Source organism: Nannobrachium achirus (assembly GCF_963921795.1).
Source record: "Nannobrachium achirus genome assembly, chromosome: 10".
In the NCBI taxonomy this organism is placed as follows: Eukaryota; Metazoa; Chordata; class Actinopteri; order Myctophiformes; family Myctophidae; genus Nannobrachium; species Nannobrachium achirus.
In genome coordinates this window covers 43,569,408-43,588,067 of record NC_137819.1, presented here as the reverse complement: position 1 = coordinate 43,588,067, position 18,660 = coordinate 43,569,408, and the positions used below count along the sequence as shown (strand labels likewise).

General features: G+C 44.8%; 1 protein-coding gene across 1 annotated transcript in view; it reads right to left on the bottom strand.

The window, feature by feature from the left end:
• csmd2 (CUB and Sushi multiple domains 2) overlaps nt 1-18,660 on the bottom strand; it is a gene marked incomplete at its 5' end in the record, with an annotated part of 568,918 nt that overhangs the window by 298,516 nt on the left and 251,742 nt on the right. Inside the window, 5 exons of the mRNA XM_080735514.1 lie at nt 2,398-2,533; nt 3,905-4,095; nt 6,045-6,227; nt 14,455-14,567; nt 15,928-16,031. Of these exons, the coding sequence (XP_080591640.1) occupies nt 2,398-2,533; nt 3,905-4,095; nt 6,045-6,227; nt 14,455-14,567; nt 15,928-16,031 (727 nt within the window). The remainder of the gene's footprint in view (nt 1-2,397; nt 2,534-3,904; nt 4,096-6,044; nt 6,228-14,454; nt 14,568-15,927; nt 16,032-18,660) is intronic.

Below are 18,660 nucleotides of genomic sequence, written 5' to 3'. Positions count from 1 at the left end.
TATTTGGAAACGCACATGAGTTCAGGGTTTTCTCAATCGTTTTCACCACCGTCGGCAGATTAGCTACGGTACTCACCAGCGTTAGTTTCACTGACGCTAAGGTTAAGATTATAGGTTTAGGTGGTCGCACCACTCGGCACCTCCGCGCGGTACAAGCGAACAAAAAGGAGCGCTCCCTAGCTCCGGTTCAGCCAATCAAAAGCTTCCGTGGGCGGGGTTTGCCCAGAGCTCATGTGCGTTTCCAAATAACGTGTCGTAGACACACTGCGCAACATCGGAGCTAGCAACACTGCAGACATCAAGACCCTGAGGGTGGATAGGAGGGAGTGGAGGGCAGCGATCCAGGAGTCCAAAGCTGGTGTTGGCTAGTCTGCACGTACTCTAGCATCGCATCGGAGCAGCTTTGACCTCCCACACAGTTGTCATGTCATATATATATGCCGTAAATATATCGTCACTGTCGGGCAGAAACCTTGTATCTCCGAGTTCAAATGTGTACTTTTTTTTTTTAAGTAAAGCCCTGCTTCGTCATCATCAAGTCTATCGCAACAAAACTAGTGAAAATAGCCGATCTACAAGCACACAACGCACCGCACGGCAAGGTGTTTTGTGCTGGTAAATCAGCTATTTTCACTAGTTTAATTCATTTTTAAAATGATGAATACAAAACGGTTTTGGACATGCAAGGTTTCCACCCGACAACGATCTCTCTCTCTCTCTCTCTCTCTCCCTCTCTCTCAGGCAGTACATAAATATACATTCAATAGTTGATGAACACCCCCCCCCCCCCACACCCCCCTCTCTCTCTCTATCCTGCAGCCACTCGACCCAGTGGTTGAGTGTGAACCCCAGCTCATCTATCACCATCATCTTCTGTATTAAACTGCCAACAATCCCCCTCAATACAGTTTGGCGTGTTCTTAATTAACATGAATGATGGAAGGTGTCCGCCCAATGCCCCCCCCCACCCCGCCCGGTGCCCCCCCTCCCCTCCCCCACTCCCCCCCTCCACAAAACAGACACGGGGTCTGCAGGAAGAAGCCTCTGTTCTTGCGGGGGCCAGCCGTCGACTTCAATTAGTCCACTCTGAACATTCCGTCTCGCGTTTCCCCTTTTATTTATTTATTAATCAAATTCGCTAATTAATGCATTAGCCTCCGTGTGCTCTCCACATTGCGGCTCCGCGACATGTTTGCAAATGAGCCCGCGCCAGGCCCCAGGTGTGGCGTTTCCACTACCGTTTCTTTTCCCTTTTTTTTTTTTTGAGAAACTTCTCTACCAAGGGGCACGGTGGCGTAGTGGTTAGCGCTGCCGCCACACAGCCAGAAGGTCCTGGGTTCAATTCCTGCCAGGGGACGCTGTGGGAGCTGGGGGCGTGTTCCCTCCTCCGCGTCATCAGCGTCAATACTCTAGGTGGGGATGGCGATAGGGCCTTTCTGTGTGGAGTTTGCATGTTCTCCCCGTGTCTCCTAGGATAGATACCCTCAAACATGCAGTAATCCTGCTCTCTATAATGCCTCCCCCTGGCCAGCCGGGGTTAGGGTTTCGTCTTGCTCTCAGGTGTTGCTAAAATCAGTCATTACGATGCCATCAAGGCCTGCCAAAACACATTTTAGTTGACTAAATCAACTGTAGATTTAGTCGCCTAAAATCTTATGGTATTTAGTTGACTAAACTTAGACTAAAACTAAAACTTTTCAGGTGACTAAATTATGACATTTTATGACATTTTATTCAAAAGACTATGACTAAAACGAAATAAAAATTTGCTCAAAATTTGTCAAAAACAACTCTGATGCGAACGGATATCAGTAATCCGGCATGCTGAACCCTCGCAGGACACCCATGAAATGGGTTTAGCAGCACACAGCCTGCATGCAGCATGTCTCAATGCAAAGAAACAAAACAAAAAAACTACAAAAAACAAAACAAAACCAAAACACAAGAGGCTCTTCCTCAGAAGTCAGCAGCCGAACCCCCAAAATAGAAAATAATGAGCAGTGCAACAATGTCTCTGCTAGGTTGAATGTGCTGTGTCTTTGTTTGTGCTCTTATTTAGACATCAAGTGTGCGTTTAGACAAAAGGGAAGCTGGGGTTTTGTCATTTCTGTGTGTGTGCGTGCGTCCATGCATGTGTGAGAGCGCCGAGCACGCGTGTGTCTGGGGGAAACAGGCATGGATTTTGCATGAGGCTTATTACTAATATAAATACACACGTTCGCCAACTTCTACACATGCACTGTAGATAGACGCACGCACATGCACACACACAAGCACACACACACACCCACACACACACACACACACACACACTTGAAAGACACAAAAGAAAAACAATCCAGTGAGAACAGGAAAGGCACAGAGTCACAATGAAACCCAGTGGTGTTTGAGACTCACTTGTGAAGGTGATGTTGAAGCCTCGGTCTGTGTAGGTGTGGTCTGTCAGGAACTCCAGTCGGGCCACGTGGGCACTGGTGGTTATAGACGGAGGAAGAACATCGCCCGAGAAGGTGCCCAGGATGGGAGACTCGGCCTGAGAGAGAAGCAACAGAATGAAGAAGTACAACACCAACAGAGACATTATATAGATACCACTCTAACCTAAAGCGGACAGCTTAGTGTAGGCAGATGGGCGGGCGCGGTGAGTCTCTCCGCAAGTCTCCAGCCAATAGCATGTGTTCTCCACCCCCCACCCCCCTCTGCTCCTCTTCTCAGCGCAGAGAATGCTGGTGCGCCATGACGTCAACACATTTGGTGCTCTCTGCACTCTGATTGGTTAGGGAAATTCTACACTTCCTACAACAGTGATCATAACGCGATCGCCCAGGCTTCTTTTTCTTCCGATCGCCAAAAGAAGTCTGGGTTTCCGAGGCTATATAGATACTGACTTCAACTGCCTTAACACTTGGGCTGCCATTGCTAATTATTTGGCTCTAGAGTGCCGCCAATCACTTACTGTATGCTTTATTTTGAAGAGCTCCGGAAGCCACAATCGTATCCATGTTGTGGAAATTGACGATTTAAAAAATGGACGTCAGTTTTGTTTACTTCCGGTCACAAAACTAAAATCCTAACCGCAGCCGACCTAACCCAATGTCAGCGTGAAAAAGAGCGGTTCTCTGCGTTCTCTGCGTTTTGGAAGTAGATTCCAAGATAAAGCCGGTTCTTTGCATCAGCAATGAATAGGAGCCTATGCAGATTACACGCATGCTTCCTGGTGCTGGCGGCCGAGTTGCATCATGGGATATGTAGTTGTTTCGCTCACCAGCGGCCGGTTTAGCTGGTAACTAGATAACTCGTCTCTGGACGAGATAACAGGGCCGTGGCGAGTATTTGATGCCAATACTTTTGTATTTTTATTCAAGTACATTTTGACATTGCAGTATTCATACTTTTAGTTAAGTACACCATTTGAGTACTTTTCCCACCACTGTTTAAATCAGGGGTGGGCAACTTTGATGATGGAGGGGGCCACTATATTTTTAACACTCAGTCCAGTGGGCCACTATGCATATACAGTCAAAAATAGCAAAAATAGACGATCTACAAGCTCAAAACTTTTGAGCTTGTAGATCTGCTACAAGCTATTTTTTAATTGTATTTCATTTTCAAATACATTTATATATTCGTGGGTTAACATGATGAACTTAAATACAAATACATTAAACATAAAAATTATAGTCCTTAAGCTACTGAAGTAATTAAAGCATCTCATGTTTGCATGTTTGGAATTTTAACAGCTGAAATCAAATCAATAATATTGAGATCAGTATTCCGATATTAACCAGCGGGCCACATTACAGTAAAGTGAAGGTGGGGGCCCCCGGGCAGCCAGTTGCCCACGTATGGTTTAAATGAGCTGGGGGGATGTTGCCAGGTAGCAGCTATAGGGGCGAGGCGGTACCTTTCCTCCATCCTTGATGGAGAGGAAGTCGAACTGCTTCTCCATGCTCAGGTCGTTGAAGGCCAGGTTGATGCGGCTCTCGGGCTTGGCGATGATCAGCCACACACAGTGCATGTTGTTGCCGTACTCCTGGGGGTAGTTGGGAGACAGGAGCACTCCTGATGGAGTGGTGAAGTTGAAGAAACAGGAGACTGTGGGAGAGAGAGGGGGAGGGGAGATATATATATATATATCGTCAATGTCGGGCAGAAACCTCGTATCTCCAAGTTTCAAATTTGCAAATCTTTTCGCAAAGTAAAGCCCTGCTTCATCGGCTATCGCACAAAAGTAGTGAAAACAGCTGATCTACAAGCACACAACGCCTCGCACCGCGAGGCGTTGTGTGCTTGTAGATCGGCTGTTTTCACTAGTTTTGTATAGAATTAGTCAGTATAATATCAACTGTCCATCATTTTGTATGAGCTGATTGCTTAGAGAGAGAGTGTCGTGACATGAGAAAATACAATCAAAGCAGCTGGAAATAAGTCAGCCTCGTTCAGAAGGCACAGAAGAACAATGGCAAATCCCATTTACTTCTGCTGACTAGTGACTACGATGCGATGTGATTTCGGTACAGTACATTTCTATTGAATCTGGAGAAACCCACTTCACGGACCATCTGCCAGAGAGTCCTATTCCACCAAACATCAGTTTAAACACCAGTAACAACAAATCAGAACATAAAAACTATGTCCTGCCACGTTGCAATGGTAGCTCATATGCTGTAGGAAATGATGGGATATGAAATCCAATATTTAGACCGTCACCAGTTACAGCAACCAACAGAAGAATGTGTTTTTCACAGTGATGTGATTACCCTGCATTTCCTATCCTAATGTTTGATTGTCATAGTATACTGTAGGATCCAGGAAACATACTGTACACGTAACAGAGCTTTAAGCTTTGCGTGTTAAACATGTATTTAACATGAAACACTAATTCAAATCCACTTAAAGATGGCTGAGTCAACAGAGCATGAAAATCAATCACCCAACAATACATCATCTGGTGTATCTCCCTATCATTCTGGATTTTTCATAAATGAATGCCATATCTTATACTTTGTTGTATAGCCAAATAGCTACAAGCTCCTGTGATGCGATCACCTACAGTATAATGACATGTACAACATAGGTTTTATACATATTTAACCAATGAAAAGTATTAAACAAGACCTTATGACAAAATAACAACAACATTGAATCCATTGGAACACTGATTCAGATTTCTTGAAAAGCTATGTTTTAGACGCAAGGTTTCCACCCGAAAACAACAAAAATGTAAATACATTTGCAAATAAACATATATACACATCTAGAGCAGTGGTTCTGAAAGTGGATTTCAGGGACTTTGTAGGTTCCTTTATGGGGGGCTAAATTGACCCTTGCAAGTCTTTAACTCTAACAGTGTACAAATGGAACCAAATGGACCTGTTAGGGTCCATTTGGTTCCATTTGAGTTAAGGGGAGACCTTGAAATGTAGGTCTCCCCTACACTCAAAAAAGCTATACTTTTTGAGTAGCTTTTCATTGTGAATCTCTCCTTGGTGAGGACATGCCTGCAGATACGCAGACAATTTGTTAGAGGTGAACTAAAGATATGTGACCACATCATCTCCGTGGTCATTCAGCTCTGTGATGGTTATCTGGACACTGTGGCGTTTGGTTTTACTTTAAACATGTTTTACTATTACCTTAATAATAAAAGAAACGAGGGCATTGTGCACTCCGCTCTCTTCCTCTTCGCGCTTTTGTTCTCTCTTTTCCTCTTTATTTGTCTTTCATGGCGTTAATTAACCAATAAACCCTCCTATTGTTCCAAAAATCCACAGCCCTCTGCAAGGCAAAGTGTGGGGATAATCGGAACATTTATTATGCAGCTCTCCCTGCGCGCTTGCAGAAAGGAGCATATTGATGCGCACACCAAACACCCACGCGCACGCACACACACACACGCACACGCACGCACACGCACACACACACACACACACACACACACACACACACACACACACACACACACACACACACACACACACAAGGCGTTGTGTGCTTGTAGATCGGCTATTTTCACTAGTTTAAACCATTGTTTCAATACATACAGACACAGCTGGGCTTCTTGGCCGACCACTGGTTGTTCTTCTGACAGGTGATGTTCTTCTTGCCCACCAGCTCAAACGCGGGCAGACACTCAAAGTACAACCTGTCCCCGTGGCGGAAGCCTGTCCCCTCTCGCTTGCCGTAGGCTGGGATCCCAGGGTCTCCACAGCTGCCCTGGTCGATCTCTATACATGAAAGAAACAGAACACCACGGACGTTCAGAATGTGAAGACTGGGGACATTCAAGGTGAGGCAACAAGACAATATCAGAGGCCCGGCTGATATTTATTTTTGAGTGTCCTCAAAGTTGTTTTATTTTATTTTTTGATGTTTTGATTGCAGTTTTAACTTGAAAACGCAAAAATAAAAACAAATGACGATACGGTAGATTAAAAATATTGTATTGTACTGTATTTAAGGCAAGCAATTAAGCTCTGTTTCTACGTTTTTCCCAAAATCTACGAGCCAACAACACTAAACACTGTTAGTGTTGAAAGTGGTTAAAAATAGGAACACATACACTGCATGCATAATTGCAGAAATACCGATCATTTGTGCACTTGATCCTGTTCCTTCTCCCAGTAGACCATTCCAGATGGAGAACAGATAAAATAACATGCAGAAGAAACCAATCTTCTTAGCAATAATTTTGTCTCTTTATCATATACTCTGTTATTAACGCATTAGCAGCCAAAAGATGCCCCCAGTTGTCTTAACTCTGACTGGCAATGCTTGCATGTTTACCAGGTAAGATAATAATAAATAGCACCAGGTGAGCAAAAACACTACATTTCCCATCAGGCTTAGCGGCCGATTCGGTCGCATCCATTTCCTGATTGAGATCACGTGCACAGGACTCTGTTTAGAACGGGCATGTCAAGCCCCCAAGGACATTGCATGTAAAAATGCAGCACGTTATGGCTGAAGGGAGCGACAGATTCACTTGTGGTTGGAATTTTGTGTGTTAACCCATTTAGGCCTAACCTATAGAATAGGGCTAAATCAGAAATTAGCCTACAAAACAAATATGTTGCTACATACTGTACATGTACTGTAAGCCCCTCCCAAACAGCAAAATGTGTTCCCGGCCTGATAACTTTTCAATTACATATTTAGGTAAACATTCTAGATGGTGTTCATGTGGAACGCAGCACTCGTCTAGACTAGCAGGATTATGTACTGTAGGCCGCCGCCAGTCGAGTGTCTCAACCACTGTAATATAGATGGGCAAATTAATGCGTTTGAATTAACATGGCATGGAGTTTGTGCAAACAAAGCACAGTTAGTTGGCAGAAAGTGTTATTTTGAGCTGCCAGTTCATTTCTATGGTACCAACGCTTTAGGGGTCATTCTCTTCCCTCGCGTTTCAGCACCGTCATAGAAAATAGTTCATTTTGAGTGAGAGGAGTGAATGAAAATTTAGGTAGAGTGAGGGAGTAAAAAGATCACCATAAAACAGCAGAGGAGCAGGGGCGGATTTAGCAAATACGGGGCTCCAAGCAAGGCTCAACTCTGAGCCAATGTTATAGAGCTAATACATTTATTTAACATTCTGATTATCGCACTAACAGCATACTCCCCAGTCTGCACCGGGAGTATAAATATGTATTAAAAATATATACATAGATTTTTCTGGATTTTTCTGCCTTGTGGCTCCACTGCTAGAGCATTTGCAAGGATTCAATTTCTGGAATTCATATTTACTGTTATGCTATCTATTAGGTATTCATTTAGTTTAGGCTATTTGTACTAATAAAACAGTTGACATGATGATCTAACGTAACAACAATAAGCACTCTGTCCACTTTGGTATTCAGATTTTTGAGCAGTAGTGCTAACCGCTCCTACATCTGGCTTTGTGTGTACAGTATGTCCGTCCCTATGACCGTCCATCCATCCCAGAGAGCTTGGCATTAGCCAACATTTTCAGGACACTTAATGAAATTAACTCATAAAAGGCACCGCTCATTCACACTGGGTGTGACTTTTGATATCCAAAGAACTCCACCCTGGGAAATAATTACATTACTATTGTATTTAACGAACAGCAACCAAATAGACTCTCCTTAGGAGGGCCAACACTAGCTGCAGCCAATAGCTCTCAGTCATGTCCTACTGTATGATTGGTGATAAGTGATACTGTGTGTTTTTCAGCATCGTTTCTATGTTGCCACCATCAAGGTCAGAACCATAGAGTATGTCTCCAGCTGTATTGTTGGTCCACTGACAGCAGCTTAAACTGCAGCTGTCCAGGCTATGTGATGTAAAGGCACTGGACAGGCCTGCCTTTCTGCTGACCCGACCTGCTGACGCCACACAAAATAGACCTATATATTTGTTATATGTAATACAGTGTGTGTGTGTGTGTGTGTGTGTGTGTGTGTGTGTGTGTGTGTGTGTGTGTGTGTGTGTGTGTGTGTGTGTGTGTGTGTGTGTGTGCGCGCGCACAAATGCTTGCACACATGCCTGTGTGTGTGTGTGTGTGTGTGTGTGTGTGTGTGTGTGTGTGTGTGTGTGTGTGTGTGTGTGTGTGTGTGTGTGTGTGTGTGTGTGTGTGTGTGTGTGTGTGTGTGTGTGTGTGTGTGTGTGTGTGTGTGTGTGTGTGCGCGTGCGCGCGCACATGTGTTAAGGTACTGTAAACCGTGCTGTGCTGTCAATTATTTAGTATGTGGAAACAACAACAAATGATCCAAGGCACTTGCAGTATCAAGTGAAGTGCTAACCCTCAGATGGGTCATGCAGTCACTCCAACAAGCACCGTATATAACAGTCTGTGGGACTGTGCACCATCACACGTAAACCCTGTCCTTCGGGGGACGCCCGCTGGCCTAGCGGTCCAGGCGCACACCACATAGGCTCTGATGCGTGACAGCATGTGGCGGGTTTGAATCTCGATCCCGACGAGCTTTGCTGCATTTCCTGTCAGTCTACTGTCCTACCAATAAAGGCATAAAAGCCCCAAAACAAATCTTAAAACATTTTAAATAATAATGAATAAACTAAAACTAAGACGAAGTATATTGACAATTCCATCCATTTTATGTTTGGTAGCAATCCGGTGTTGAGCTCTGAAAATAGCCGATCTACAAGCTCACAATGCGTTGTGCTGTGATCTTGTAGATCGTCTATTTTCAGCATGCAACCAAGTGTAAAATCAGCACTGCGACACCATCAAATTCCGTTTTTGTTGTCAAAATCAACTAGATTTAGTCGACTAAAACTATACTAAGCTAAAACATTTCAGATGACTAAAATGTCTCTTTCTCTCCGTGTAAATGAAAGCAGTTCTCCCAGACCTAGCTCACAAGTAAAATGTTATGCACATCAATTTTTCTCTCTCGCTCTTGCAGGACAAAATAAATCACAAAATCACAGGGAAAAAAGCTTGCTGCTCCAACAATTTTACTGTGCATGCACAGTAAAATTGTTGGAGTAGCAAGCTGTTGTGGAGATTTTCTTTTCTTTCCTTTTGATGAGAAACCCCAGACCTAAACATGAATTATGAGTATGGACATACAAATGAGGTTACATGAGTTAAATTGGTGTGTGCGAGCGTGCTGGAATAAATATCACTATTAAGGTTAAGTGATGAATGGTTGTGAGAGTGTGGGTTCATCTGAGGCCAGCAGGCGGGCCACCTGCTTTTATTGTACTACATCAGTGTGATTCTCATACTTTTTATTTTAGTATGATACAGTATGCTGTTACGGTATTAATGAATATTTAACCACGTTAAAGTTGTACTATGTAACTTTTTTTATAAAACAAATCTTAAAATTCTCCTAACTATTAAATCACAAAAGTTTTAGAAGATCCGCGCCGTGAATTTCAGCCTGTAAAGCCTTCTCTATATGTAAACTGAGATCCTTGCCGTGGACCGGATCTCGCGCCAAAATTGCGTCATCACACTACCGGCCAATCACAGCGAGGGTTATACAACTGCCGGCCAATCACAGCGCATCTTGAAGTGGGGTCGCTATGGCAGCCATATTTGTTGTCGCCCGCTTGTACCATCCCTTCTCTAGGTAATTTCGCCTACCAGGCAGGGTGAAGGAGTCCGTATCTCTGGAATTACTGAACGCACAGGAACAAAGGACCCCTTAAAAGATAGATCTCAGCGAGGTGGAGGCAGACGCGGGGGTCTGAAGGTACGAAAAACGTCCGAAAGACGCGGACGCGACCGCGGTTTGCTATAGGGCTAATGACCACTAGTTGGTCATCTTACACAGTATGGCTTTAACCCCGGCATCTATATTTTGTATGTGTCATTATTGTCGACAATGAGCTCACATACAGCTCATTGGCTATTTTTGCTCATGGCGTACAACAACATAAGTATACAGTAAGATCCCTCTCTGTATCCTCCTAATGTTTGTGACCCCCCCCCCCCCCCCCCCTCTCTCTCTCTCTCTACCTCTCTCTTCCCTGCAATGCATCCATCCCATCACGGTGTGACAAACATTCACACTTGCACAGGGCGCTGACCTGAGCACTTTCAGGCCTGCACGCACACGCACACACGCACGCACGCACGCACGCACGCACGCACTCACGCTCTTCCAAACCTTTCCTCCCTTAACTCTACACACACCCTTAACTCTAATTATCCCTGGATTTATGCACCTGGCTCTAAGTTCCTTTGGGAGGTTGCACATTTCAGATGTGGGACAGTATATGGCGTCCTGTCGAGCCGTCCAGACAAGACTCCGAAGGAGAGAAGCGTGCGAGCCGGGGAGGAGGCAAGCTCATTCATCCAGGGAACGATATGGCAGAGACCTTAATACCATTTTAAATCTCACAGGGCTGTGATGCTGGGCATAAATCCATACTCAACCCCTAATGACGATCATCACTTAGAACACACATTTAGAGCTAGGCCTGCCACCGTCTAAACGCATGGTTGTCCTCGCTGCTTTGAAAACGCTCAAATTGCCGGGCGACTCATTGATCTTAGGAGAAGTCACCTTTTACAGGAGACTGTGGAAGGCCGCGCTTTGAAGAGAATTTTGGAGTGTGTGTGTGTGTGTGTGTGTGTGTGTGTGTGTGTGTGTGTGTGTGTGTGTGTGTGTGTGTGTGAGAGAGAGAGAGAGAGAGAGAGAGTGCGAGAGAGTGCGCTCGAGACAGAGAGAGGGGGAGAGCGAGCGGGAGAGAGACAAAATCGGGAGGTAAATGTCGGGTGGAAACCCTCTACTGTATGTCCAAAACCGTTGTAGATTTGCTATTTTCACTAGTTTTGTGCCACAGTCTTGTATGATGAAGCATGGCTTTACTTTACGAAAAAAGGTAACACATTTTAAACTTGGAGATACGAGGTTTCTGCCCGACAACGACGATATTCTAATGCTTTAGTCTCTCCAGAAAGACGGCGTCGGCAATAGAACAAAAACAAACACGCACATGCATAAATGCAAAGGTATGTGTGCACATAGAATCGCGCACACACACAATGCCCTGGGTGTCACAGCAACACAGAGTAGCAGAGAAGAAAAAAAAGAAACCCTGCAAGTGTTTCTCTCAAGTAGGCCTCCTCCTCCCTATGGGGCGCTACAATTAGAGCACCAGGGAGAATGAGGGAATAAATAAGAAATAACAATCCTTTGATGTGCGCGCGCGCGGCGCGTGCGTGCGTGTGTGTGTGTGTGTGTCTGAAGCGAGAGGCAATTTGTGTCAATGCGATCCCCACCACACATCATTGCAGCACGTGTGTGTGTGTGTGTTTCTTCCGTTCGCGCGAGCATTCCGGCGTGCGCGTGCCCTTTTACGTGCGTGCGCATCTCTTTGAATGTGCAAAAATGTCAACGCACGTGTGTTTACAGGCGCTCTCGTGCCGGGGCGCGTGTTGGAGAGAGAAAGAGGGGGATGAAGCCGCGATACTCATGAATAAGGGAGAAGAAGTAATGACATATTTGTTGCCCCCGTCTGCTTGGCATTCCCGGCTCATCCATGCATTGTATAATGGGATTCTAGCGCACATTACTGTCCACAAGTGCTATGCAATCCCATAATAAGCTGCCACTAAGTGTAGCAGAAGGCTTAGCATGAAATATGGAGAATGGGTGTATGCATTTGGGTCTCTGTGTGTGCGCGTGTACAGTACATCTGTTTGTTTAAGTTTAACCATGTTTACAATGCCAAGATGAACTTAATTTGAAGAAATCTCACTTACCGAAGAGGGAATTTAACGAGAACACGCACGCGCGTGCGCACACACAGTGGCGGAAAGAAACGTGTGTTAGTCGTACGGCAATGCTTGCGTCTACACTTGACGATATGGCTTAAAATACTAGTAATTGAGAATGCAAATTAGATTTAGTTGAGCTCCACAGTCTGGGAGGTGTAGTGGTTCAAAGCGTTTCTTCCCCTTCATTAAGTACAACTCATTGTTTTAATTACACTTCGGTTGGGTGTGCTGCTCCACTTTAAATTATTATTTTATTTTTACGGATGGAAAAACAAGCATACAGTGTGCCAGGGAGACTGATGTCCCCACAGTCACACACACACATATATTGTAAGCATAATGTGTGAATGTGGATAACAGGCACATAAACATGCAGTGTTTTTTCTCTGCTCTTTCATTCCATGTCTCTCTCTCTACACACACACACACACACACACACACACACACACACACACACACACACACACACACACACACACACACACACACACACACACACACACACACACACACACACACACACACACACACACACACACACACACACACACACACGCACACACACACGCTACGAAAAGTCTTGAAGTCAGAGGAATGAACACACAGAGTCAATGATTGTGGGGGTAAAAAGGGAGCAGAGGACTTGCAGAAGACGGGCGAAAACGAGAGGGAGTGAGCAAGAGAGAGGGACGGAGAGTGAGAGGAAAAATGTGACAACAATGTGGCATTATTGACTGAGCAGAAGGCGTTAAGTGTCCCTGAACTCTTAGCGTTGGAATAAAAGGACTTCAACCAGATTGACACATCCTCTATGGTCCTCCTTTCATTTGAAAACTATAATCGAGATGATGGCGGGCGGCCAGACAGGCGAGAACCTCACAGTAGACAAAAAGTAAAACATGGGCTGCCAGAGCCAATCATATCAGCCCTAAGTTGTAAGTAGTTGAGTTCAAGAGTTTAGGAACAAAGAAAGACTGTTGTGGATTTGTTAGACGAGAGTACAGCAGTGTTTCTTTGTCATGTCTATGAATCCGTGCAATGACTCACTCCCCATTTTCTGCCGCAGTCTGAAAACTCCTCTCTCCAGGCTATTTAGATTGATACACAGGGAATCTTCACACAAATAGATACATTAACACTATCACTGTATGGATTCAAAGGGTCTTATTTGTCACCCTCTTAACACAGCGGGTGCCCAGCATTATTCAACTTTTAATTTACTGGTGCCCATGGCAACCCGCCATTTTACCTACCTTTGAAGTACTGGCGAGAAAAGTAATCAGAGTAAATGTAATCCAATCATGTCCTGTTTATTTCGCGAAAATCTTTTCTTTCAGTCAGGACTGTTTTTTATCAATTCTAAGCCACAGCGTTTGTGTTACGGCCGGGTAGAAGAGGCCGCCGTTTTGAGAAAAAAAGAAAAAAGGAAAAGAATCAGAATTTTTGTGCAGCCGCTAAACAGGAAGTCAACGAGACAGACAGCACGTCCGGGTGACGTAATTTCGCGCTGCATGTTGGGAAATGGAGTTTGTTTCAACACCGCGGTAGCCAAGTACAGTAGCTACAGTACAGTATAGTTTACTGTACAACACGTCAATGCGTCATTGGGCACCCGTAAACATCAAAGAGATTGGCGCGTGGGCACCACGTGGGCGTTTAATGTGTTAAACAAGTGTGAGCAGCGAAAGAAAAAGACGATTTGAACAATCCCCAAGTCACTCTGTAGCACTAACTTGTTTGCTTGCCATGTTCCCTGTTGTCGATTGACTAGGATTATGTAGCTTGCTCCAATCATGCACTTCATAGCATGATTGCATAGGGGTGGCAGTGGCTTGGGAGGCTGTGCCTGACGTCATATTGATGACCTCAGGGTATGGGGATTTTCTGATCTATCAATATTTTTTGGAGACCCTATAATCCAACCAACTTCCCACTCGGCGGGTCCCACACAAAGTTTCACGTCAATCAGTCAGGTGGTTCCTGTGATATGCTGGTGACTCACTCACTCATTTTGTGAATTTAGAGATCAATAAAGTGCAGTTGCTCATTCAGACCACGCAATCCAAATCAAGCTGTTTACCAATTCCAGTGACACTGCAGGATCTGGACCTCAAAAAGAAAATTCACTTCAGACTTAGATTTTCAAAGCATGTCTTGACTCTTGTCTATGACACAACCAGTGCCAGCTGCTGACTCGCAAGCTACAGGATGCGAGTCAGAATGTTCCTTACCTTCATAAGACACCTTGAAGCCCAGGGAGCCACTCGTATCGTCTGTCTTGAAGTTCAGCCACATCTGATGACTGGTGCTGACTACCAAGTCTGGAGTGCTGGTCCCAGACAGGCTGCCACAGGAGACAGAAGACAGGTTAGGTTGACACCAAAAGAACCTTGGTTCAAGAACCAGTGCCGTTCAACTTTCTTGGAACCTTGGTTCGTTCTTGCAAACCGGCTTGCGCTTCCTAACCCTAACCCGAATGAAGGAGGAACCAAAGATTGTGTGGTTCCCGTTCCGAACCAACTTTTTACGGTTCGGAACGGTGGAAAAGCTCACCTCTGGTTCATCCCATAGTCGGGGTATACTTGTATACCTGAAATAATACATAAACCATCCGATCTCATCGAAGCATTTTTAATTAAGCCATAAGTAACTAAAACATAATACTTTAATCCCAGCTCTGTAATCCAGTTTGAAGACATGCAGGAACATGAGTGTGCGCCAGCCTTCAATGGCAGAAGTTGCCAGTCTATTTTAATCTCATGTCACAGTGGCAGATTCAGAGGAAACACATGTGTAAAATTGGGTGGATTAAGTCATTTTCAGTGTGTGGGAATGTACAGTGTGTGTGTACAGAGATAGCGTGTCTGCTTGTGCCATATCTTGCCTGCTAGTAACTGTGGGTGTGTGTGTGTGTGTGTCGTGTTTTCCAACAACAAAAAAGCCTCCTCTACAAACAACCTTCTTTATCTCCAATCTCTTCCCCATTCCCAGCGGGGCGCGTCAGCCTCCCATAAAGGATATATCTATAAAAACTTTATTGAGGTGGTAAATTTCGGCACAATTAATAACAACATCCTGTGAAACGTTATGGAGCATCTGCTGGACCAAACTCCATCAGGGGGCATCGATATGCGGCACACAACCAACGCCACCCTTCCCCGGGACACATGACCCTGATCCTGGTTTTGGCATTGGCGAGAGGCAGGTGATTGACAGCAAGCCGTACAATCTATTTTTCATGCGCTGCCATCTTGAGAGGTGATGAAATGAAGGAGAAACACTAGGGGAGAGATGGAGAGAGAGAGAGGGGGAGGAGAGAAAGAGAGAGAGGGGGGGGGAGGAGAGAAAGAGAGAGAGAGAGAGAGAGAAAGAGAGAGAGAGAGAGAGAGAGAGAGAGAGAGAGAGATGGGGGAGAGAGTGGGTGGGGAGAGAGAGAGCGAGAGGGCAAGAGGGACGGAGAAAAAAACGCTAAAGCCTGATTTAGCCTGTATACCGTTGGTGCCTGTTGAGATCGGCACGTTTTCTGGGGCAACCTGCCAAGATCACACATGTCACACGTGTCTTCTTTTTAGTTTCTTACTCTAAAAAAAGCGCCTGCGATTTAGCGCATTTGAAACTACATTGCAGTGCACATCATGGGGTGATCACTGCTTGCCTCCTGTGAATTGTTTTATTTTTATTTATTTATTATTTTTTTTACTCACACGTGAAAGACGGTCTTCTGGTCTCCTATCACGTCCCCGTCTCCCACCGTCAGGGTGTCGTAGCCACGCTCCAGGTCAAAGTCCTCAAACGTCAGCTTGATCACCTAGATGGAGCAATGGGGGAGACATCACCACGGCAACCATGAGCGATACGCGTCTGATCCCCCTGACACCAGGTGCAGAGCAGTGACCCAACCCCTACTTCCCCATCTGTCACCGATTTCTCTCACTCTCACTCTCACACACACACACACACACACACACACACACACACACACACACACACACACACACACACACACACACACACACACACACACACACACACACACACACACACACACACACACACACACACGTCGTCGTATGTCCAAAACTGTTCGTTTCTGCCGACAGTGACGATGTGCTTGCACTTCGCCATGCATTGCTGTATAGTAGTTCTGTTTTAGTTGGGGAAAAAGTAAATCTTCTCACTTTGAAAACCATACATATCAAAACATTGTGTAGTAGGGGTCCAGTGTCTTGCTCAAGGACATGCTCAACACTTTAAAGCTAGGAGGATCCGGGGATCAAACCGGGAACCATGCAGTTCCCAAGTGGTCGTTGGCTCCTGAACCCCTGCCGGCCGCCGCCGAATATATTCTGTCCAGGAAAATAAATTGAACTCTGATTTAGGATGCAAAACACGATCTTCAATCCATCAGGTGACTCAGACAGGGACTTTTTTTGTTTTGTTTCTACACTTTTCATTATAAGCCTCAGTGATTTTTTTCCTAGAAAAAAAAAAAGCAGCGATAGGGGACTGATCTTGTTTATTTTCCCTGCACGCCCAAAGGCTTCAGTCCATGGGACCATATGTTCAACACCCCGGTTTCACCTCTCTTTCACTGCAGCCACAAACTTCTTTCTCCAATCCAGTTACCACCAACTCTCTCTCTGTCTCATCAACTGTCTGATTGCCTGCCAGACGGTCCCCATGCCTCCCCTGGCAGGTCGAGAGATAAGATACTTCGGTGTGTGATTCGGTGTCACACGCCGAAAAATAGCCGATCTACAAACTACCCCCCCCCTCTCTCTCACTCACACACACACACACACACACACAAACACACGTCGTCTTTCGCAACGCAACACCGGAGGCCATATGTCCACAAACTGAATATCTAGAAGAAATACTTAAAATAATAATAATCAATTCATGTGAATCTCGGGATCCGTATGGGAATGACACGACTCGCATGGCGATCTTGGACTTGTTGCGTCCAGCATCTAACATCGGTAATCTCTGATGTCAGTGGTCTACAGCAGTGGTTCTCAACCTCAATTCTTGTGGGGACCCACACGAATGTTGTGGGGTCCCCAGGTGACAGTTAAGTGTACATACTTAAGTGTACATTTTGGGACTTAAAATATCTGATTTACAAATGTATTTTATTTTCGCAATATTAATCTGTGGAACTGAGTCAAACTAATTGTAATGCCTCCACTTCTATAATTCCAAGTGCTTGTCGGGTAGGGGGTCCCCTGTTCAAATATGATTATCTTGGGGGTAGAATCACCACATTTTTGGGCAAGGTTTCATCCTGTTCAGAGCCCCACTGACTTCTGAGAAAAATAAAATAAATACATTTTTCCGAAAATGATGAAACAAGGATGGACAAGAAAATAGCAGAGGTACTGCTATGGCCTTCTGGCAGTGTGCACAAGAGATTTGGCTCTTATCTGTCCAGGGGCTTGAGTAGGGATGGGACGATAAGAGATATTAATGCTTATCGTGATAAAAAACAATCACGATAATCGTATCGTGGAGATTTAATTTATCGTGATATCGTCCTCCGTCATGCACTGGGATCAATTCACCTTTTGTTTGCCGAGCTGCATATCCGGTACCACTTGGTAAAAGGTATAATGTACATACTTTTTTTCCACTCTCTATAAAAATGTCTTTGCCAAAAAATAGCATATCTACAAGCTCACAACACCTCGCAAATGTAAAATGTTCCGCCCCAGGATAATGGATTTTGATTATCGCGATATCGTAAATCACGATTTCTTTTGTCACAATAATCGTGATATGACATTTTCATATCGTCCCATCCCTATAGGCTTGAGAGATTATTTCCGGACACACAGACAGACAGACAGACGGAGGAAACAGAGAACAAAGTAAGCTAATACATATAAGGGGAATAGGTGGCGAGCCCAGTAAATGTGGGCAATGAATTCAGCTTTGTCTCCAATATGATGGTTCAAATAATGTCAATTACTAAGGGAAGGAGAGGGAGCAAAACAGAGGAGAGATGAGAACAAAATAATGATAGGAAATACTTTAACTAAAAAAAACAGCAAAAGCAGACTTCAAATTGGCTGCCACTGACTTCTGCCAGAAATCCTTAATGTTTTGCACAGAGCTGCGAGTGCATGGGCCCCTAATGAAAAAGCTTATATAAATGCAAATTGCATTCTGTCCTATGGTATAATGAAAATTGCCACGGAGGTAGGGGCGGAGGGAGGAGGTGGATGCAGGGAAGGCACAGGTCAGATCGCCAGATAAATGGGAGTCTCGCCCCGCGAAACTCAGCCGCCATCTGCCAGCCAACAGGTGAGGGACAGGGAACACATGCAGACATGGGAATAGAGAAGGAGATATAAGAAAAAATAAAGAAGGTCAAAAAGTATAAGAACTGCACTCCAATGGCTTGTCTCATGCTTACATGCATATCATCGCTGTCA